This window comes from Arabidopsis thaliana, chromosome 2 (genome assembly GCF_000001735.4).
Source record: "Arabidopsis thaliana chromosome 2, partial sequence".
Taxonomy (NCBI): Eukaryota; Viridiplantae; Streptophyta; class Magnoliopsida; order Brassicales; family Brassicaceae; genus Arabidopsis; species Arabidopsis thaliana.
Genome location: NC_003071.7, coordinates 14,999,261 through 15,021,696, shown reverse-complemented (window position 1 = coordinate 15,021,696; position 22,436 = coordinate 14,999,261). Strand labels below are relative to the sequence as shown.

Genomic DNA, 22,436 nt, shown 5'->3' with positions numbered 1-22,436 from the left:
TTTATTGCATGTTAGATAGAGATTGTGGGTGAAACGTGTAAAGATGGGACTTCTCAATAAAATAAACGAATTGAATCACTTTCCGCATACATACAAAACACACATTCCCTATAATTTGTCAAAGCCTCCCTGAAAAATAAACAAACCTCTAGATACATAAACAATATTTATACATAACATTTACAGCAAACTCGCCGGCTTGGCTCTGCCGTGTGACGGCAATGAAGGAGCCAATGATGCGAAGGCGCACCCTCATGCTCTGCGAGAAACTCTCACTTCCATCGGTACGTTATACATTCATATACTTAGACTTCTCTTCTATCAATCACTTCATGCATCTTTCAGTTCTTCTCTCTCTTTTCCATTTTTGAAGTTCTTTTGTTTTCTTCTCTCTAATTTGAAAGCTAATGAATGAAAATATTTGGTTCCCTGAGTCTATGTAAGTTGTCTTGAGTGAAACCATCGTTGTTGTTGGATCATCACTTTGTTTTTTTTTTAATTGGTGTGACATGTATATAGAATTTATATGTTGAGCAAAATATTAACTTTGGGAGGCCAAAAACAGTTTCAAGTGATAGAGATAAACGCAGATGTGGGATGTGTTGCTTGTCAAGACAGAGTCTCTAAGATTGTCTCCAAGATGACCGGTGAGCTCTCTACGTTACCACCAAAGATTATTTCATTAAACTCACAAGCTACTTGCTACTTAATTAATCAATTTTTAAATATGCTTAAATTCTAATTTCGTGGCTGCTACCAACCGTTTACCATCATCCTTATTCGCTCTTAAGAAGTAAGAACCATCCACGATCTTTTTGTTTAATCCTAGCTGTCATCATTGATTTTTAAGAATCAAATTCATTGATTAAAAAAATCAGAGAAGTAGAGAAAATAATTACGTATGTGTTTGACCAAAGAAAGAGAAATGGCTGCAGGAATCGAAGAGTACGTGGTTGATTTGAAGAAGAAGTTGGTCATGGCACGAGGTGACTTTAGGCCACGTTTGGTTTCTTCTCAACAACAAGTCAAGGACGTTGTCTCTCAAACTCCTTCTCAAAACGCCAAACGCCTTTTGCGACCTCTAAAAATATTCCTTCGTTCCATTTTCTCTCTTTGTTTACGTCCAACTACATTATAACATCCTCACTTACTACAAAACGCATCAATAGTTGTACAAAGTTATTAATATCTAGAGTGATTTTTTTGTGGTACATATCATAAATTTGTCTTTTCTTTTAAATTATTTTGTTGCATATATTCTTAAATTTTTTTCAATTTATGTGATTAATAAACTGGAAGATGCATACTGTTCATTAAAATAGTTCTTGAGAGAAACTGCATAATAAAATAAAATCTTCATATATAATATTCTCACTCAAGAACTATTTTCATAAACAATATGCATTATACCAATATACAAAACAATTAAAGAGAAAATGGTAATACCTTCAAGGCTTCAATGTTTCTCTTTCTCCCAAAGAAAACAGCTAAAATGTCACATTTTTTTGTTATTTACTCTTATTATTTAAAACAAACTTTTTCCTTATATAAATAAATAAAACTTGCTTCCATCAATAGAAACTCAAACGTCATGTTACCCAATTCCAAAATTTAAATATTTCAGACAAGAAATTATATGTAAAAGAAAATTGATATCTAAAAAAAAATCGATATCTAAATAACCACACGATTACATAAATTTTTTGGCAAACAAGAATGCTTAATTTATTGAGAAAGAAATGAATGTGTAAAAGAGTTACAAATCCCCGAAAGAAGCCATTCGTTCGTATTAATAAAAACAACAAAGTGGAGAGTACCGTTTTCATACTCTCACTGGCCTTCTTGTGGTATACTCAGCTCTTCATAGTCACCAACTATTACCTCAAATGGCTGAGAATGGTAAGTGTATGCAATGTATAACTGCTTAGGTTGGCCGGGACAGGGATCGCAAAAACCCATGATCCCTGATTTCTTCACTCCCTCATGGAGCTTGAGCTGCCCTGAGTCACTCACAAGGAAGTTCATCGGCACTGTCACGTCAATGACTCCCGAATCCAGTCCTTCCACTCCTTCGTTTCTTCTCTCTATTGCTTTTGGGTCACCATACAACGCTTTCGTTACTATGAGCCCATCTGTTTCAACTTGACGGTTTTTCTTCCTTGTGGCTACGGTTTGTAGCAATTGCTGGGCTTTCTCAGCCCTTGCCCTTGCTTCCCCAACCTAAAACCCACAGTTTAAACAAATATTCATAATAAGATCATCTACAATTACAAGGAATCTCGCTTGGCTACCAAACTCGGAAGTAACAATCACCTGGCCCCAAGTTTTCTCCATATTCTCCAAGGCCTTTTGTTTTTCTCTTTTAAGCAAATATGGCTTCACCACAAATTTCTGCGTGGAACAGTGAAAATGTTTAATAAGGTAAACAGCTTATAACAATAGACCAAAAGTAGATTATATTTAGAGGGTCCAATCACTCACCTTTAACAAAAAGTAAAGAGATGTTGGAACAATGAATGCTCCAGTTGCAAATACTGGAGCTAAATGTGCGGAGAGTAGAATCTGCACGTTTCAAAGATAATCATCATGAAGGTGTCAAAAGTGAAAGACTTCCCCAGAGTAATACGGATGTTTGTCTTTGTCCATAATTGAGTTGGGTAAAGGTTTCAGAGAGTCAAGGATAATGCTCTAGAATCCATCCCTAGGCTTTTAGGATTGGTCTTTGGTTCTATTGGTTTATGCTTTTTTAATATATTCTACTCCACAGATTAAGACACAATCTGTTCGGTTCTTATCCGAAGACAGCAGACATGACACCACAAGAAAAGAAAGGAAGAAAGTAACACTCACGGGAACAATCAGCTTTTGGCTACCACGGTGTAGCTCTACTTTCCAGAAAATACCCTACAAACAAAGTATAAGAGTACCGGAAATAAGCAGATTGCATAATGGCTAAGATGGCTCCGAAAGTTTTAAAGAGTAGTTTACCTTGAGTCCTACTGTATACATCATTCTTACTGTACTGAACTCAGAAATTTGCCTTCCACCACCGAGCTCAATCTCAAGAGCATTGCTGAATAAGTTAAAAAAAAAATTCCAAAGTAAAATGAGAACAATGATTGCGCCACACATGTAAAGACAACTTAAAAAATGATTTCTATCCTCTCGCACATCATACATTAGGTTGCTCGGGATTGTCAATAAAACATACCTTCCGATTCTACCCACAATGCGACCATGAGATTTGGATGAAAGTTTACGAGTATAACGAGCTGATGCTCCGAGTCCACCAGATTCAATCTAGTAATAGCAAGATTAGAGCTAGGGAAAGTAAGAAAGGTGGTCGAGGTAAGAACAGTCAGAATGCAATTTGGTACTCAGCCTACCTTAAAGTCACCAGCAGCAGATACATTCTCGTCTCTCTTTTTCCATCCAACTGTAATTGCTGATCGCATACCCAGTGCCAGTTCAATCTGGATGAAATGAACTATTTTAAAATCGAGAAAACTGCTTTCTCGCCATCTTAGAAGGTTTAATCAAAACAACAGAGCGAACTTACATTTCCGCTTGAAGTTTCTGAAAGCTGTCGAGTCCACGTGTTGGTAAGATTGATGGAGCCATCACTCAAAGACTTTGAAATATTGATTGTGGCAGTTGAATGTATGGTTAACTGACTGCCCCAACAAGAAACCCATAAGAGTCACATAAACCGAAACCATAAAAGATGCCCAGAAATAACTGGAAAAACTCATGAGCCTACCGTGTTGTCTGCACTCCAATAAGCGACTGCAAACCCGTTGAAGCGACAAACTCTATGGATGACACTGGAGAAATCTGACGTCTCAGTATGGCAGTAGCGACTCCGCCACCAGACTTTTCATTGGCCGCCAAATTTCCACCAATGGCAATTGCATCATCTTTTGACAACTGAGACTGCACTTGACTAGCCATAACCATTCTGAAAGTTGCAGATACAAGCACAAAAGAAACGAAAAGGCATCAAAAACTACTTCAAATGAAACAAAGTAGTCAGGGCTAGTGTTGAGCAACCAAAATTCTCACACAAGATAACTAATACACACAACTAGATAAGAAGAAAACAGAAACAAGACCAAATCTTTTCTCAATAAACCATTTGCTATCAAAACTTTCCAGACTAGTAAGTGTCTCCAAGGTCAAATTAGGAACCCAAATCAAGAACCATGCTACCAAAAATACATCAAAACTTGAAAAGAAGAAGAAAATAAGTACCCTCTCATGATGCCATCGCCTACTAAAAAATGTGGGACAGACAAATTGAAGAGAATAGAACCAGTGGGTTGAAAATGAGCCATCTTCTTAGCTTCTTCATTTCTCCTCTTAATCCTTTCAAGCTCCTCTTTGATCTCATCAGCCTTACTCAACCTAGGACCAAGCTCTAATCCTGAATTCAATCCTTCCATGCCATATAAGTCATATATTAGCCTCTTAGTCTCATCCGACAATATCTCATATGCTTCACATATCCGTTGGAAATTCTCCGTAGCTACTTCCTTCATCTAACCACACAAATTCTAAATCAGCCCACTCGAAAAAGCTACTTCCTTTATGTAAAGTATCCAAATTTGATATCACGAAGATCAGAGGCGAATTGAAAACAAAGAAGATTGATTCGGGCAAACCTGAGGAGATTGGATCTTGTCAGGGTGATAAACTTGAGCCCATTGACGATAAGCTTTTCTGATTTCTTCGTCGGAGGCCTCCGGTGATAAATTCAGGAGCGCGTAGAGTTCTCTGTTGGGTGGTCCCGTCGGAGCTGCTTCTTGGCCCATCATTGCTTAAGATTCAATCGATTCAGTGATTGAAATCTCGATAGAGACAGTCAAAGGAAAGTGATAGAAGAAAGAGAAAGTTCCGGTGCCGGAGGGTTTTAGGGGTTTTGCGGCGGATGAGGTTTTTTGACACCGCTGCTCTCGGCTTTAGCTCGCTTGTTGACGCTTTGACCCTTGCTTGATTCCCAAGTCCATTCTTCTTTCTTTTTCTTCGTCCCCAATTCCCTCGTAAATTCTACTTTTGACATCTTATTTTATAAATTGTTCAATTTTGACCCATTTCCATATGTTAATGGGCCTTAAAATGTCCATAAGGCTTCGGCTAAAGCTACACATTAATCTTGACCCACAAAACAATCGATTTCTAAAGAGATTAAGAAGACAAGATTAAAGAATGTTGGACTAAACATATATCCAACAATCTCGGAGAAATAGAGTCATAATCTTCTCTTTCAGGCGTTTTGTCAAACTTATTGGGCTTTCTTTGGAATCCATCTTGAAAATAGTTTGCATGCTAAGATCTTAACGGTTGGACCAAACTCGAATTTGAATACCTGAATATTGTCCGTTTGATAACAATGGGTTTTGTTTGGACCGAATTCAGATGTGAGATTAAGTAATTCTCTAGCCTAATGTGTTATGTGGATACTTGAAAAAAGGTAATCAAGTTTGCATTTAATTGTAAGAGTTAACTTTTGTCATATGAAGATTTCGATTAAGTTGTGTTTTATTGAAGCCTTGAAATAGTAGGTACTCCTGTTTTTCATCATCGCAATCGCAAAGATTGGCTCATGAAACTCATTGTAGCAACTAGCAACCTTTCGATACTTAATAAAAAGAAATAATGTCAACATGGTCTTTAAACAATAAAACAAAAATGTACATAAGTAGAAGTCAACAGAAAAAGGAGACACTTGGTTGGATCCGTAAGCATCTAAAAGACAATTTCAGACAATTTGGACCGACGCGGTTTCAACACAAGATAAGAGGAGTCGTGTCTTGTTTAATCAGTCAACGTTTACTCGACCCTTTCCTTCCTCTTTCCCTTTTCTCTACTTTCTTCCCCCAAATTTCTGTTCTAATATACGATAAAGATGTTTTTTGTTCCATTTATTAGTTTTGTTCCTAGTTTTTATTTATAATTTAGTAGTTTATAACTATTTAAAATGTGCAGTATTTTAATTTGTTATATTGGTTGATTTTTTATAAATGAGAAAATACTTGTTGTTTCTTAATCTTTGTGATTTTAGCCAAAACGTTTTTAAGAAAATGGGATAGAGGAAATATAATACAGCCTATTGCATGATGAAATGATACAACACGTAATCTTGATATGTTGTACAATATAAATATCCATATTGCCATATACTTAATAAAAAAATACAAGATGGGTTGTTATGTATTACTCCATAAATGTGCATATTTGGGTACGTACAGTCAACGTTGGATATCTGCCTAAAACATACAATGAATTTTATTTTCCTGTTAACCTCAAAATAAGTGGTACAAAACCAACGTGACAAGGACGACTATTAGAAAACGATAACAGTTAATGTAGTTAGGTATAATTCTAGTGTCTGAAACGATCTTTCCAATAAAATTATACTATTATGCATATTGTACTTTGTATTTTGCTAAGTAATTGTGAATCAAACGTAAGAACATTACTTTCCTCCTCTCTCCTCTGACTAATATAGGGCTTCTTACCGTACAGTCTTGTGGATGTGACTCAAAACATCTGTACAAGAAATTTGTGTATTTTCTCACTATTCTTGGTCCAATCTGAGTATTTCTATACAGTATAGTATAATTTTTTCCTTATTTTCGGATTTTCCATTCACTTTTGTTGGAATTTTTTTCCAGTTTAAGAGATACAGGAAAAAAGTTCTCCTCTTAATTACTCTAATTATTAAATTTACTAATCCTATTTCAATTCCTCTCATTTCCAGTATTTCAATCCACTGATCGTCCAATATGCAATATATTTTACCTTTTTAACACACAATGTTAGTTTCTTGACAGATTTGACTTTGAATTTTGGTGGAGATTAGTAAAAGAATTAAAGAAATATGTAGTGGAAATATAAAAAATAATGAACTGGGATGAGATTACACACCAGACACCACTTGCCAAGAGAACAACGGGCTCAGTCACATGGTCCTAAATTGACCATTTCCATAATATTAGCTGCCAACAAAATACATAAAATAAAAATACGGTTACTTTCATAACTCCCCTTTTAATTTATTAATATTTTAAAAATTAAGCAGACCTTAATTCATCATCTTTTAGTGCGTTACAAACTAACAGCGTTACAAATCTCTCTTAGTCCAAAAAATGTGACTAAAAGATTTCTCTTTTAAACCCTTAAAAATCTGGAATCAAAATCTTTTATATTTTCAAATTTTTTTGGAAACAAATAAGAATGTAGAATTCGATCAATATGAAAGAAAAATGAACGGTGTTAGATTTGCTTTGGAAATATGTAAACTAACAGTAATTAACTTGTTTTAGTCATTAGCAACTAATACAGTAATTAACTTGTTTAAAGTAAAATTAGAGCAACCTAGGAATATATGCTCAACTTTTTCGTTTTCTTCTAATTGTTAAAATAATGTTGTCATTGGCCAGTCGCCATTATACCTTTTTAACCCTTCACAGTCTCCCAGAAACCTCCCTTTCTCTTTGATACATTCTCTGTATATATATATATACGCGTATGCGTTTACACATTCTTTAAAAGTTTCAGATTCTAGATAAATTCTTTTCATTTGATTTGTTTTAGCAATTCGGACATTGTACAGAGAAATCAAGAATGGATTTGCAGAGAGGCTTTGTGTTCTTGTCTTTGGTTCTATCTTTTATGATAATCGAAACGACGGCGTATCGAGAGAGACAGCTGCTGCTGCTGCAACCACCGCAAGAAACGGCGATAGATACCGCAAACGCGGTGGTGACGGTTCAAGATCGAGGTTTGAAGACGCGGCGACCGGAGCATAAGAACGCATACGCAACGATGATGTACATGGGGACGCCAAGAGACTACGAGTTCTACGTTGCGACACGTGTTTTGATCAGATCGTTGAGAAGTCTTCACGTGGAAGCTGATCTCGTCGTCATCGCTTCTCTCGACGTTCCTCTCCGATGGGTTCAAACCTTGTAAGTCTCTCTTCCGACCATCTTAAACGCTGTCGTTTCGAAACTTGACCACCAAACTATTATTAGGCTGGAATATACAATTGCTATTAATTTTTAAAAATTTTTTTACAAAACATTCGTAATTTTCACTATAATGGCATCGTGCGTGAAACAGCAGGAGTTCTAAAAACAAATTCAAATGGTATTTTTCTATATATATCAACATTACTTATTTAAGCAAAGGGAAAGAAAAAAGTAAAGATAAGAATTGGTCCTTGTCTAGTTGTATTCTTGAATATATAAGCTAATATGAAAACAAATATATTTCAGTTTAGCTTATAGAAACAAATATTTTAAGAAGTTATAGTTGGCAGTGGCACAGACAGATACACCTTCCCTTTCCTCTACGTCCTTCCCTGGTTGGACTCTTGAGTCTTGATTCACTTTTTTCTCTTAGAAATTGAAGTTAGCTTAGAAAATTGTTCGAATGAGACAACGACCACCTTATTCATAGAAAATATCGAGACAAAAGCATATTAGTTTTTTTTATTCTATCGTTTTCTTTCTCTTGATTGGCTTCACGAATTAAAATGGAATTTTTTGAGTTCATTTTTTGACCTTACTATTTTGGTGTAAGTAAAAGTTGGAGAGAAACAAATGTTTGAGTATTTATGGTTGACAGACACTTAGACCAACGCATTTAACTCCATTATATCCTCTCCTATTGGTCCTATATAGTATATGACAACGCGCCTATCTGTATAGAAATATATTTGTGTTTTAAAAAATCAATTCTCAAAAACTCGTTAGGTGTCATCTAGTTTTGAAAAACTTCTTTTGTTTTTTTCATATTAAGTTTTTGATTAGTTTAGTATTTTTATAAGTTAAACAACAATTTTTAAAAACATATTTAATAGGCATGTAGGTGAATTAATCATTTGAGTTTCTATGGACAGATTAGACTAAAACTAAGTGGTCCGGATGGTATTAACCACCAAAACAATCCAGTTTTCAAAAATTTAGAAATAAACCATAGATTAAGTCAACAATTCATTATGCACCCAAAAAAGTTGAAACAGGCGTAGAGATAAAGAATATGGCAACTAAAAGCGATCGATAGCAATAATCTTATTACATTGAATTGAAATCATATTAACTTAAGGAGAGTTGTTTGACTTTAGCGTTTTGATTGAAACCTTTTGGAAACAAGAAAGAGCTGTTTTTTTGTGTCAAATTACTAATTTATGACCGGCCAATCTGCTGCATAGATCATGCAATAACGTCTACATCTCAACCTCATAGCCTATAGTAATAATTTTTGTGTCCTTTAGAGCACATCCGATAAGAAAGATAAACCTATAATAATTGAAAGCAACATTATTAGGACTTTACACAAGAACTTCATTTTCTGATATGATTCATAAGAATATATTTATTCTAAAAAACATGCATGCATAACTAGTTTGTTTGTACGATGTTTGTGTGTGTGAATACTAATGAGCCTCTTTGTGAGCAGGGAAGAGGAAGATGGAGCTAAAGTGGTGAGAGTTGAAAATGTGGATAATCCATACAGGAGACAGACCAACTTCAACAGTAGATTCAAGCTTACTCTAAACAAGCTCTACGCTTGGGCTTTGTCTGATTACGACCGTGTGGTCATGCTAGATGCCGATAACCTCTTTCTTAAGAAAGCCGACGAGTTGTTCCAGTGTGGGCGCTTCTGTGCGGTCTTCATTAACCCTTGTATCTTCCACACTGGTCTCTTCGTGTTGCAGCCATCAGTGGAAGTGTTCAAGGACATGCTCCATGAGCTACAAGTTGGAAGAAAGAATCCTGATGGAGCTGATCAAGGTTTTCTTGTCAGTTACTTCTCTGATCTTCTTGACCAACCTCTCTTTAGTCCTCCGAGTAACGGATCTGTACTTAATGGTCACTTGAGACTTCCCTTAGGCTACCAAATGGACGCTTCTTATTTCTGTAAGTAGTCTCTTAATTCTTCTCTCAAGATTTTGTCTATAATGATTAATGTTGGCTAATGTATTAACTTGTACTCTCAGATCTTAAGCTAAGATGGAACATACCCTGTGGACCAAACAGTGTGATTACATTCCCGGGAGCTGTTTGGTTAAAGCCATGGTACTGGTGGTCATGGCCTGTTCTTCCACTAGGTTTCTCATGGCACGAGCAGCGTCGCGCCACTATAGGGTAATTTTAAATTTTTAAATGATGACAACTCCCTCTTAAGCTCTGTATAGTGGCTAATAATAATGATCTTGCAATAGGTACTCAGCCGAAATGCCTTTGGTTATAATCCAAGCAATGTTTTACCTTGGAATCATAGTGGTTACACGACTAGCTCGTCCTAACATAACCAAGCTATGTTATCGCCGCTCTGACCGCAACTTAACAACGATCCAAGCTGGTTTTAAGTTGATCGCGCTTCTCTCTGTAGTTGCAGCCTACATCTTCCCATTCTTCACCATCCCTCACACTATCCACCCACTCATCGGCTGGTCGCTCTACTTGATGGCTTCTTTTGCTCTCTCTTCCATTTCAATCAACACTCTCCTCCTCCCAACGCTCCCTGTTCTCACTCCATGGCTAGGAATTCTCGGCACTCTCCTTGTCATGGCCTTCCCTTGGTACCCTGATGGAGTGGTCAGAGCCTTGTCAGTTTTCGCATACGCATTTTGTTGCGCACCCTTTGTGTGGGTTTCATTCCGCAAAATCACATCGCACCTCCAGGTTTTGATTGAGAAAGAGGTGTTGTTCCCGCGATTGGGAGACTCAGGGGTCACTTCAGGCTTCAGCAAATTGTATTAGGGAGTCTTTATTTGACATATTGTTTCTCTGTATATAAAGGATTATTATTGTTTCATTCACATTACATTTATATCAACTCACTCTAACCTTCTTTCTTTTACCTAGTCAAAGTATCAATTTCGGTAGCCTGATTTCATACTCTTCATTATTGTTTTTAACTCACTCTCTTGGATTTAAAGATTTGTAGCATGAAAAGTTAAAGAACACAAACAATTGAGCACACTCTGTTTTTCTCTCTGTTTTTTATTTGTGTCCCTCTTTGATTTTTCCTCTCTAGTTACAAAAGCCCCCTAGATCCAGGTCAAGCTGTGATGTAGCTAGAATAAAATTACAAGTAGAGACCATAGAGATTCCTTTGGATTATTATTAACTTGCCTACTAGACTTGTGATAGTATGCTTCATATAGAAAACTCCTAATTTGATGAAAAGTCTAGTCTATATTCTCTAGGGTTAGTACATTTTAAGATTAATAACGAAACCACCTTTCTCCATAGCTCCGAAACACACTTGTATGCACCTACTCATCACAGAAAGATATTGAACAAAATAATGAATCATTCACTAGAAAAACTGTAGACGAAGAATATTAAGAGCAAATTGTTTACCCATTTCTCCAAGTTTCACAGCTTTCGAATTAGGTTATCGCCGCCAAGTATAATAAATAGCGACATTTATTATAAGACGGCGAGTTTTCTTTGGGCCACTTCACCCATTGGGCTACCCATCAGCGAACTAGTCCAAATTTTTACAATATACGATCCATATATTGCTAGGTTTATTGGTCAATCACGTGTTATTGCATTTTAAAATTGTAATAAAGTTATTGTCTAAATCATCCGTTATATGTTTATTAGACTAGAATAAGAATTTAATTTCATATTTGGGTGGGTAGGGGGGGGGGGGTCCTTTTTCATGTATATAGTAAAAGCATAAAAATAAGTTATTAATTTTTAGTTGAAAAAAATAATTATTCTCTTATACCTTTTATGAACCAAATAATGAAAGTGTGTAGGTCTGTATATAAAGTAGCTTGGCCTTTGTGGAAGGCACCAATATTATTATTATCAGAGTAGAGACATGGGCTTTTGTGGTTTGTTCTAATAGTTATCAGAAGATACAAATTCCACTTTCGTCTCGTTCGTACAATGGCGACAGTACGGACATAACCTAGCACGTGTGCCTCAGCCCACCATTTCTAACTTCATCTGTAGGATATTCTCTCAACTTTTGTACGTTCCTTCTTCTTTTCACGCTTTTTATATATATACTATTTTAATGATTTTTTACCGTAAAGGGAAACAATTCAGAGGGACAATATCTTCACTCCAATTTGTTCTAGCGTGTCCCTTTAATTCCAATTTCCAAACTAATGATTACGTTAGACGTGTAAGGATAGCCTTGTAGCTTAGTGGTTCTTTTTTCTTTTTCTTTCAGGTTCTAATAATCAATAAATGATGGCACCAATTGAACCGTGAAGAAACGTCCTATGAGCGAATGGCGCGAATGTGTTGTCTTCACGAATCATACGAGAGTAAACATTGTTCATAACCAGATTTGGTATCGGGAGCGTATGTTATTAAACCGTTACTTATTAAGACTGAAGAGAAACTTTGACCTCTTATATCTTCTCATTTTATTATATGCTGAAGGCCTGAAGCTGTACACGAACAATAACGTGAGTTTTTTTTCATTTTTTCTATATGTGGTATATAAATGAATGTAAGATTAAAAAGAAAAAGTGAATGTAAGTTTAAATAAATGATTGTAGGCAATCCTGTGTTTATAATGTGTCCAGTGCTAATATAAATTACAAGTTTATACATGTCTAAAAAAAAAAACTAAATATTTGTATATAAAAATCATTTACTTGCACTTGTACATCATTAATATATGGGATAATTGTGTTTATCTACTTATAGAATTTGAAGAAATAAAGTCAAGACACATAACACATTCGAATTAAATTCAACCCAAACAAATCAAGTTGAACCACCATCTAAATAGCTTATGTGGATGCATTTGTTGTTAATTAAATAATTACCGTTTGAAATCATTAAATTACAAAATATATAAGAAAAACATTTCCAGTAAATTCATTAAATTTTTTAAAAGGTTAGAAAAAAAAATAAGATGAAAAAATGTTTTACCTCACTTATCTAGCCAATAGGTCAAAAACGGAAAGATGAAGATGATCTAGTTTTGGAAACTGGAGTATTAAGGATCTAGTCACCTAGGATTCTCCAGCTTGTAGACGTCATCGTTGGATATATCACATCAACGTGTTTAATCACATATTCATCCAAACAATACGACAGACAGGATAGCTTTTTTTATTTTCTTTCTTTTCATGAAATTAGATTAATACAAACACCCTTTTCTATTGGTGAGAGATTTACATCTGTAGTCACTTATTAGTTCAATTCATATTTATTCATTTTTCATAATCCTTACAATATTAATAATATTTATATAGTACGTGAAATTCTACTTGATCTTTTTTTCAAATTTAAATATTATTATATTTAATAAATATGAGTTTTCTTTTTAATAATATGAAAACACGGATTTAAACCGAACTACAAAGTACAAACACAACAACAAAATATCATAAACCACTAAATAACATGGTTTAGTTAATACATACATGGTTACTTTATATTTTTGTCAATAATTTGAGAGACAAATTTTAATTTTAATAAGTAATGTTCAGAAAAATGATATAATTCACAACTCTTAATTTGTTTTACAATCCTAATGTTATTATAAACACACATAACATTAGGATGGTTAAAAACACATACTGATATGGAAGAATGAAACCTCAAAAATCTTCAAAAAAACTGTAGCCATTATTTGACAATGATGTTGATTTGGCCCCATGATGTCGAAGCAACATACGGCTCACATTTAAACACATAGGCAAGTTCGTACCCCCTGCTATATATAGGGACAATATAAGAAAACAACCATTTATTCTTTTCCAAAAATATCAGAATTTCGGAAACTTTCATACTAATAAAAAATTCGTAAATTATATGCTGGTTTTCATATTTTAAATTTCTACAAAAGATTAGAAAACAAAACATAAAACGTTATATATGTATATATATTAACATGTAATTTGTAATTTAACCCTTTTAAAAACTTTTTTTTGGGTGTATTTAGTTTCAAATCTGTACGATTTTCTTAAAATTTATCAAAACAATTATTTAATGAGTACGACAATTTTATTTCATTCTATATATTTTATTTTGATCAAATAGTAAGTTTTACGGGACATTTCCTACAAATGTTTTGGTTAAAAAATGGTAAAAAATAACTATTTCTTACAAATTTCTTATGTTTTTCGCCGTAAGAAAACTCACTATTGTAGACTACATAAATAGAATACGGTCAATTACTGTCAGTTTTCTTACCGTATATAACTACATAAATAGAATAAAAAAAACTCCACTGTAATCCACATTGTAGACTGGAAAGATGATATTCGCACGACAAGGAACTATATCATCAAGATGTCATTGAGTCAATTACAACATAGTTAAGAAACCAATTCGAAAGGGAAGTAAACTTTGACATACGTATACATGAAATATAAAAATCATCTTTTGGTTAATGCCATCCCGATTGCTCCCAGTTATCCCAATTATGAGATGATTTGGAAAAATACATTAAATGATTTGTTTTTGTATGGTTGTAGGATTAATTAGCAATATCATTCATAGCATCATAGTCCAGTAGATAATCAACTCTTAATCCAAAATACAAATCTCTTTCAGGTCTCGTGGAAGGCAACATGACATCATTAAACTTTTTAAAAAAACACTTCAAAGTTTGTTAAACGCATCCTCCTTCTTTGCAAGGTTTTGCCAACATAGACCAAACTAACTTATAACGCTTGTTTTGGTGGACATTAACCGTTGTTGGGAAATAATTGTTAGTTTATGATTACTAAGTTCAGTTGTAAAGTTAAATGATTAGTTCTTCTTAACAGAAAATTGATTTATATTATTTCTCTGTCTATTTTCAAATAAACATAGAAACTAAAACATCATTTACATAAAATGAAGAAAATAATAACTTTCTGTATCGCTTAATAGAAACCTAAACAACCAACATACAATAGTCAAATGGCTCAAATATTTACCATGTGGATTGAAAAATTATGATTTATATTCTTTATCATAGATAAGAAAAATATCTAGTGTTTTCATAAATATTAAAAATTAGTCTCTTTTTAATTAGTCCAAAATCATGCAGATAAAATAAATAGAGACAAATAGAAGCAACAAAAAAACAGCATTTCAATGAAAAATTGAAAATCAGTCCCAACAAAAAGCACAATAAATACAGCACACTCATTAAATAAAATGGACCAACGGGTCATTTCATTTCCAACTTTATAAGGGCCAATAAGCTCACGGCAAAAAGGAGAATAGCCATGAATTAGGAAACTAGAAAACGACAGAAAAAATACATCAAACACAAATTCAACAGAAGGTTAATAAAATTTGTCTCTCGTGCTGTTTTTCCCTTTTTTCTTTCTTTCTCTCTCATTTTATTGTATCATCTCTAACGCAACAAATCTGAGGCCATTCATATTTTTTTCTGAATGAAACACGGTCGAGGTTGTTTGTTACATAATATGATCGACCTTAATTTTATATAATTGAGATAAAATAACGTCTACATAAATGTTACAGATCTCCAAAAAAAACTATCTATCTATCTATTATATGCCAGCCTTATTGGACAAAAGGATATCAATGTCAGACCTAAAAGTAAATGTAGGGGTCAGAAACATAAATCTGAAAAACTTTAGGGGAAATAAACAGTTGTCTGAAAAAAAAAACAGGGCTAGCTACAAAGAAACATGGGACTTTGTCACTTGTCATCGACTCACTGACGTTCATATTTCTACAAAAACAAAGTACCTTTTACTTACGTATAACGTATCACACATTTTTTTTATTTTTTTTTTGAACTTTTGATTACGTATCATACACATTGTTCCACACAAAGAAAATCATCAACCATTAATAAATCATACAATTTGGATTATCCGGGTGATTTTCGACGTCAAAAAATGGTCACATGACAAAAATACATACAAAAACGACATAGTTTTGAGTTTCTAGTAACTTTGAGAGAGGAAGGGTTCTTCATAGGGAAAAGAGTCCCAGAAGCCATCGATGTTATGGTTCACGTTGAGCAAGAGATCAGGAAGATCGGAGAACGCGTCGTCGGAGAGTGCTATCATAGCCGGAGATGACGTTTCCGTAACTGTGGGAGATGGCGACGGCGAAGACGTCTCTACATCCATGTCAATGGCCACAGCGGCTGCAGCTGCGGCGGCGGCAGCTTGGATGTCTTTAGGGTCGGCACTAGCTGGTCTAGGGAGGTGATAAGCGAGCTCCGGGAAGTTGAGATGTGCAGAACCGCCTTTGATGGCTAAAGCTGCCACGTCGTGAGCACGCGCCGCCATCTCCGCCGTGGAGAAAGTACCGAGCCAGATTCTTGATTTCTTTTTTGGCTCTCTGATTTCGGACACCCATTTTCCCCATTGTCTCATTCTGACACCTCGAAAATTTGGATGCTTCGAAACAACTTTCTCATCATCATCATCTTTGGCTCTTTTCTTCTTTGGTTTATATTTCACTCTTCTCTCCGTCGTCTGCGCCGGCGAGTCCTGAAATCTCCGGCAGTCGTCACGTTCCATTAATTGGGATATTTTCTTTTAAAAGGGACTTAGTGTGAACGAAAGAGTTAATTTTTGGTGGGAAGATTTGAGAGAAGGAAATAAAATTGGTTTTTGTTCTTTTGGGTTGAGAAGAAGAAGAGGTCGGTGTCTTGTTATTATATACATCCAAAAATTAGAAAGCAGATTTTTTCTTTTGTAGGCTATACCTAAAATATATGTATAAGTATTAACTACCTACTATACCATATATAGCCAGATGACTTTTGAATGTATTATACTCGATCTCTCTCTCTCTCGTTGTGAAAAATACAAAAACTACTCGGGACTTTTATGAATTCATATGTTTGAAGATATTCTAATATTTTGGTTTACAAAAAAGAAGAAGATATTTAATATTTTATGTAAATAACAATTACGTGGCAAATTGATAATTTTGAATTAATTTAAGAAATGGGTTCAATTGATTACGCATAACAAGGTAAAAAACAGTGATGAAATATGAATACAATTAGAAATGGTAAAAGATGTTAGTACGGTAAAATATAGCGGTTAGATTACATCATGACTCGTGAAAGGTGAGAGTATTTAGATAAAACTAAAGTATTTGTAGATTAGATTCGTGCACTGGCTACATGTATATATATCTACACACTTCTTTCTGTAAATGTGGAGAAATCAGTATGTGTATAATATCTTCATTAAAAAAATGAATAGCATATTGATACAAAATAAGATAAATCCTAGTATGAGAAAAGGATGAATTCAAGCCATCGTTTCTGGTAACTCCATTCAAGAAATGATTAACCTCCTCACAACTCGGCGTTTACATTTATTGGGCACCAAATATATGGATTTTAAAAAAATAATGCATTTAGCCTCGTTTTATGAGTGAGTACCTAATTGGTTCACTAAATATTAAGTATAAAGCATTCGTGTTTGGGGTATATTACTTTATCGGACTTTCTCGAGTTTCTACAGTCGAGCCACTCTTTTGTAGTATACATCGATGGTGAATATAATAGTGAATACATAGCTTAAGAATTAGTGAATTACTAAGGTGTTTCTTTTAGCTATAGCTACTTTAGTAAAAAAAGTAGGGTTTGAAAAAATAGTAGAAGATTTCCAATTTTCCATTGATCCACACCGAGAAACAAAAAAATAGAGCATATAAAACTATACTTTAAACGGTAAATATTCATCTACTTGATTTACCTATCACATAATTGTTGGGAAGCATAGAAAACAAAAAAGCCAAAAAAAATGTTGGTGTTGATTCGCAAATGATAAAAGTTTTCCATTTGGATAAATCTTCTGAAAGCCGTTATACGTATCTAGCATATAAAGAACTAGCATATAAAGAAATGATCGAAGTTTAGTGAGTTAGGTTTGCAAATGTGCAATCCCATTAAGAATTTGAAGAAAGGTGTGTTTAAGTGAACAATTTGAATACACCATTGATCATAGAGACGCACATGTAAGAAACCGCATTAGCACACGTTAGTACAAGGTACTTAAAATGTACTATACAAATTAACAATCAAAGACAGTTGACGATAAGACACGACACTACAAAGGAAAGGACAACCTACATGAGATGTTACATAAGCCAATTATATGATCTCATAGGCTTCGTACACACATATACATACATCTATAGTCATATAGATCATACTCATATATACATGCACATATAGATATGTGATATAGTGTACATGCATATATCGGAAGAGTCAGTCAAACTTGGTTTTCGTCTTTAATTTAGACTCTTGGGTTAAACAAGATTAAAGACATAAGCTGTCAAAATTAATTTAAGGATGGTGTCGTAACTACCTTCACTACTAACCAACTAACAAGTTTTCTTTTTTAATACGAATGTATTATTTGTTTTAGTTTGTTTTTTTCAATGTTGGAGGATTTAGATAGACGACAACAGTTGGCTAATAGCAATAGTACAACCACAAATTGTATGATAAATACATATTCAACTAACTAATTCGGTTATTAATTGCTCAATTAATAACTAAAAACGTAAGGAAACTTTATGGATCGAAAAAAGCCAATTAATAGAAGGTAAAGCAAAAGGGCACATAAAACTAAATGTGATCGTAAAATCTGCTGACATGCAAATGCAATAGTACAACCACAAAATTGTATATGCAATTAATCTGTTTTATTTCTTCATAGATAAATAAATGTGATATTTTACAAATATTAATTTATCACCCATATAACTTAAGATATTTGTAGTTTACTTCACATTTGTTAAAAACATGAATAAAATATAACATAAATAAAACAGTGTTGCCCCTTTTAGCCGCACAAAGAAAGAGTTAGAGTTTGGCAGAGCGGAAGCGTTGCTTAATCAACGGTCGGATGTACTCACGGTAGCCGTCAGGAACCACCGAGTCATTGAGTGGATCCTTCAACGCTTCCTCGAAAAGCTTTGGATAAACGTTTCCGTCATAGCGGCCTAAGACAGAGCCAAGATACTGGTCCGTGTAGTCGAAGGCGTCCACTAGGGCCACTGCGTTTGGTCGAACCTGAGAGTAGAGTGATCGAAGCTGCTGGTTCGCAAGTGAGGCTTGTTCAGGAGTAACAGAGTTTGTACTGAGGAAATCACCAAGGTGTTTGTGAAGGAGATAGAGTGCGTAGATGTAGCATAGATTCTTGAGCTGTTTCTTCACTCCTTTTCCTTCAATATCTCCCTCTACTTTGGCTATAAACCTGTGAATTTTCACGTAAGTTATGATTTGAGTCTGTTGATTAGTTTGTAAAATTTTAGTGAAGAAGCTTATTTACTTACTTAGAAACAACAATTAACTGGCAATGAGCAGTAGCAGCCTCAACAAGATCAGCCAAGAGTTCTGAGAATCCTTGTTCTTGATTCTCAAACTTGCTTAGATTGTTAGCACAAGTAACAGCCATTCTCAAAGCTCTTGCTTCAAAAGCTTCCAACACCATACCAGGGTTTAACCAGTCCCTAGCTACATTCTCAACCAAGATAAATTCAGAAAACAGGTAGATATAAAGAGTATAAATATTATGGTAGTATCCATGAAAAAATCACCATTTCGAACTCCGGAACTGCATTGCAAAAGGTGTTTTGCTCTGCCCATATAAGCAGTTGTCCCAGAAGGAGCCTTTCCAGAACCCAACTGTGAAACTGTCTTCATCAGAAATCTAGCAACCTGAAGATCCATTGTTTTAAAACATATATAACAAAATTTTAAGACCATTTCATTTGCCATTATAAAGAGTAGGGGCTTGAAATGATTCTTAAAAGTGATATTCAAGAAGATAAGTTTAAGAATACCTGTAACTGCAACACAACATTGTCTCCCTCGTATGTGCAAGCAGGAACATATACAGCAAACAATTCAGGAAGCCCACTACACCACAAGTATCCATGTCCACCACATAACTTACGACATTCTTCAATCCCATCCTTTTAACCAACAACAAAAAAAACACAGTTTAGCTGATAATATTCAACTTATTTTAATAAGTTAAGATTTGAAAGCATACAGAGGTGGCTGAGGTAGTCATAGACTTCAATCCAGCAGTGCATGCATGAGCTTCAGGCAATGTTGCGAAATCACTGGCCTCTAGTCTTTTTGTTACATCAGTGTAGAGCCACTTCAGCCATTCCCCTACAAACCGAAATGCATATGCAGATGCCAGCAGAGGAAACAACCTGTTCTGCTGAGTTTTATAATTAATCACCTGCCAATTATAACAACATCAATAACTGGTCTCTATGTTTATGGTCATGACTGATGACCATATTCTATCTAGAGATTGGATTCTTACTTAACTAAGTTACAGAAAACATTTTTGCCCCATAGTTATGAATAGTGAGATTTGTTGAATACCTGTGTCTCAATGCCACCATCATGTGAGCCAAACTGCCTTCGAACAGCACTGTACCTAGTAGCAATGCAAACTGCCCGAGCCAGCGCGGTGGAAGCATTTGACACAATAGACTGTCTCACATACACCATAGTACCATACACCAATTGCCTTGGAACATCTGATGCTACATATTTTCCTTCTCTTGTAACTTTTGACAGTCTATAAGAAGAAAAATGCACAACCATAAATCTGTTTCTCTTAGGGATATTAAATGATAAAATGCTTTTATTCATAGAAAGGGCCAAAGAGAGAGGACCTCATGAGCATTTGATCTCTAGGAATGCGAAAATGATCAAACATAAGAAAACCATTGTCCATTGAGTTATATGCCCCGTTTCCAAACTTCATTCCGATATCACCAACGGTTATACCCGGAAGAGGAGAATGATCATCCAAACTACGCAGCTGCACGATGAATCCTGAAAAACAGAAAAATCTTGTTACTCAATACTACTGATGATTATTAAAAAAATGAATAAGAAATCGTTCTAGTGCCTTACCATGTACACCATGGTCTTTGCCATTGGTTATTAGACGAGCATAAATAACAGCATGAGTAGAAACTTTTCCTAACCCACCAGGCCACCACTAATGTTTCAAACAAAACAAAATCAAGACACAATTTAAACACTCAGAGATCAAAATAGATAACTGTCTATACTTCTTCCCCTTACTTTGGATGATGTCTGAGTTGGACTGTGAATGATAAACTGATCTGTCTTTGGATCAAAAGTAGCGGTTGTCTCAAGGCCTTGAACATTAGAGCCATGACCAAGCTCAGTTTGAGCATAACATCCAATTATCTGCATCTTAGTAGCTAAAGACAACCACTTTTGTTGTTGTTGCTCTGTGCCTTGTCCTTTAATTGCAGGCACAAACATTCCCTATCCACCACAAAACCAATTCAACACCAAAATTCTAATTAAACCACCCAAGGGAAATTGTAAATTTTGTGTTATACCCAATGCAGATCCAAGAAGCCTGGTTGATCCATGAAAGATCTCAATTTGAGTCCTTCCTCATCTGAGAGACGAAGCTCGTTAATCAACTTCCAAGCGTGAACACTTTTCCTCAACGTGTTCTTGAACAACTCTTTCCTACTCATCACAGCTCTTTTGCTTTTCTCAAAGACCTTAACATGGCAAAAGTTTCGAAATTCACATCGGAAATGTCGCCGGAAAAACAGAGAAAGGAGGAAGGAGAAATCTTACCGGATCATTAGCGACGAGGCGAGACATACGATTTGAAACATCGAAAGCGTGGCGGGAACCGGCCCAGACGATCTTCATATCGTCGACGTTGAACTCTGCTTTGTTCCTCTCATCGGCAAGGTGATCAACTCTCTCCATTGTTCTCTCTATTGTCTCAGATTCTCGAGTGTGTGTGAAAAATTGGATAAATCAAAGAAAGAGAAGCCACTAAAAAAGCTCTTACCTTTGGGTGATTCAATAAGAAAGAATTCGTTACAGAAAAAACAGAGGATTTTGTTCTATTTTTAGGATTACAAGTTTGAACAGAAAGAGAGACTAATGTAATAAAGGTAACAAAAAAATTGGTAATAGAAAGTTCCAAGTATTTATCATTTATATCGGATTCTAATGAAAGACGTGATAAGATTTGGTTTAAAACTAATCAAGCTCTCTCTAATCATCTACACATCATAGTTGCCATTAGCCCATTAGCCCATTACTACACTCTCGTGGGCTGTAGATAATTTGCTCAGCTACTTTTGATTTTTTTTTGTTGACTTTAGTAAATCACTCCAATATAATAAAGCCTATTTGCAGTAATTTCTATTTTGTAGCCTAGTTGTAAATTCTTTTTACTCGAAAGTATTACCCAGGACTAGTTTTGTTTGTTTTGAATTTAATATTTTAGAGGACTTAGATACTTTTTCTTAAGCTCAAAGAGAACTTTATTTTTGGCTCAAGAAGTCTTGAATTTTAACAATTAAAAACATAATTTTCTTTTCATTTCAAATATGGGTAAATTAATTGTTCTTTTAAAAAACTTAAATTAATTTGATACTTAAAAATTAAAGAAAGGATCT

The 22,436-nt window shown here is 34.8% G+C and overlaps 5 protein-coding genes across 9 annotated transcripts; 2 read left to right on the top strand and 3 right to left on the bottom strand.

Moving 5' to 3' along the window:
* Positions 1-98: 98 nt before the first annotated feature.
* On the top strand, positions 99-1,299 carry AT2G35730 (Heavy metal transport/detoxification superfamily protein). Of its 2 annotated transcripts, NM_129129.3 has the most exons (3): positions 101-284; positions 566-647; positions 936-1,299. In NM_129129.3, the coding sequence occupies exons 1-3, from the start codon at positions 222-224 to the stop codon at positions 1,136-1,138; spliced, it is 348 nt and encodes a 115-aa protein (NP_565819.1). In that variant the 5' UTR covers positions 101-221; the 3' UTR covers positions 1,139-1,299. The 2 variants fall into 2 exon arrangements, with proteins under 2 accessions (NP_001325393.1, NP_565819.1); NM_001336572.1 differs by having other exon boundaries at positions 99-647; positions 936-1,253.
* Positions 1,300-1,585: 286 nt separating this feature from the next.
* On the bottom strand, positions 1,586-5,041 carry OWL1 (DNAJ heat shock N-terminal domain-containing protein). The gene is made up of 11 exons (NM_129128.4): positions 4,662-5,041; positions 4,252-4,538; positions 3,761-3,958; positions 3,560-3,674; positions 3,387-3,473; positions 3,212-3,300; positions 2,989-3,073; positions 2,851-2,904; positions 2,482-2,562; positions 2,314-2,391; positions 1,586-2,220 (listed from the first exon to the last, which is right to left on the bottom strand). Exons 1-11 carry the CDS (start codon positions 4,812-4,814, stop codon positions 1,831-1,833), a joined length of 1,617 nt encoding a protein of 538 aa, NP_181115.2. The 5' UTR covers positions 4,815-5,041; the 3' UTR covers positions 1,586-1,830.
* Positions 5,042-7,412: 2,371 nt separating this feature from the next.
* PGSIP7 (Nucleotide-diphospho-sugar transferases superfamily protein) lies at positions 7,413-10,990 on the top strand. 4 transcript variants are annotated; one of them, NM_129126.5, is made up of 4 exons: positions 7,413-7,970; positions 9,466-9,926; positions 10,007-10,154; positions 10,232-10,990. In NM_129126.5, exons 1-4 carry the CDS (start codon positions 7,627-7,629, stop codon positions 10,770-10,772), a joined length of 1,494 nt encoding a protein of 497 aa, NP_565817.2. In that variant the 5' UTR covers positions 7,413-7,626; the 3' UTR covers positions 10,773-10,990. The 4 variants fall into 4 exon arrangements, with proteins under 4 accessions (NP_565817.2, NP_001323450.1, NP_973608.1 ...); NM_001336571.1 differs by having other exon boundaries at positions 7,437-7,970; positions 10,007-10,990; NM_201878.3 differs by lacking the exon at positions 7,413-7,970 and having other exon boundaries at positions 8,329-9,926; positions 10,232-10,901.
* A 4,672-nt stretch (positions 10,991-15,662) lies between these two features.
* On the bottom strand, positions 15,663-16,633 carry ERF38 (ERF family protein 38). Its single transcript, NM_129125.2, has one exon. It carries the CDS (start codon positions 16,490-16,492, stop codon positions 15,908-15,910), a length of 585 nt encoding a protein of 194 aa, NP_181113.1. The 5' UTR covers positions 16,493-16,633; the 3' UTR covers positions 15,663-15,907.
* Positions 16,634-18,623: 1,990 nt separating this feature from the next.
* ACX5 (acyl-CoA oxidase 5) lies at positions 18,624-21,971 on the bottom strand. The gene is made up of 11 exons (NM_129124.4): positions 21,598-21,971; positions 21,348-21,518; positions 21,061-21,270; positions 20,887-20,974; positions 20,643-20,805; positions 20,347-20,545; positions 20,000-20,197; positions 19,788-19,919; positions 19,542-19,662; positions 19,278-19,458; positions 18,624-19,198 (listed from the first exon to the last, which is right to left on the bottom strand). Exons 1-11 carry the CDS (start codon positions 21,733-21,735, stop codon positions 18,805-18,807), a joined length of 1,995 nt encoding a protein of 664 aa, NP_181112.1. The 5' UTR covers positions 21,736-21,971; the 3' UTR covers positions 18,624-18,804.
* Positions 21,972-22,436: the final 465 nt, after the last annotated feature.

Excerpts from the sequence above, each read along its gene's own strand:
- AT2G35730 (NM_129129.3), top strand. The coding sequence starts at position 222 with ATGAAGGAGCCAATGATGCGAAGGCGCACCCTCATGCTCTGCGAGAAA. Across the intron at positions 285-565 it reads AGAAACTCTCACTTCCATCG|TTTCAAGTGATAGAGATAAA; the intron begins GTACGTTATACA and ends GGCCAAAAACAG. Across the intron at positions 648-935 it reads GATTGTCTCCAAGATGACCG|GAATCGAAGAGTACGTGGTT; the intron begins GTGAGCTCTCTA and ends AAATGGCTGCAG.
- OWL1 (NM_129128.4), bottom strand. The coding sequence starts at position 4,814 with ATGATGGGCCAAGAAGCAGCTCCGACGGGACCACCCAACAGAGAACTC. Across the intron at positions 3,474-3,559 it reads CAGAAACTTCAAGCGGAAAT|ATTGAACTGGCACTGGGTAT; the intron begins GTAAGTTCGCTC and ends CATTTCATCCAG. Across the intron at positions 2,563-2,850 it reads GCCAAAAGCTGATTGTTCCC|ATTCTACTCTCCGCACATTT; the intron begins GTGAGTGTTACT and ends TGAAACGTGCAG.
- PGSIP7 (NM_129126.5), top strand. The coding sequence starts at position 7,627 with ATGGATTTGCAGAGAGGCTTTGTGTTCTTGTCTTTGGTTCTATCTTTT. Across the intron at positions 7,971-9,465 it reads CTCCGATGGGTTCAAACCTT|GGAAGAGGAAGATGGAGCTA; the intron begins GTAAGTCTCTCT and ends CTTTGTGAGCAG. Across the intron at positions 9,927-10,006 it reads AATGGACGCTTCTTATTTCT|ATCTTAAGCTAAGATGGAAC; the intron begins GTAAGTAGTCTC and ends TTGTACTCTCAG.
- ERF38 (NM_129125.2), bottom strand. The coding sequence starts at position 16,492 with ATGGAACGTGACGACTGCCGGAGATTTCAGGACTCGCCGGCGCAGACG.
- ACX5 (NM_129124.4), bottom strand. The coding sequence starts at position 21,735 with ATGGAGAGAGTTGATCACCTTGCCGATGAGAGGAACAAAGCAGAGTTC. Across the intron at positions 19,920-19,999 it reads TGACTACCTCAGCCACCTCT|GATGGGATTGAAGAATGTCG; the intron begins GTATGCTTTCAA and ends GTTGGTTAAAAG. Across the intron at positions 19,199-19,277 it reads CAGTTAATTGTTGTTTCTAA|GTTTATAGCCAAAGTAGAGG; the intron begins GTAAGTAAATAA and ends GAAAATTCACAG.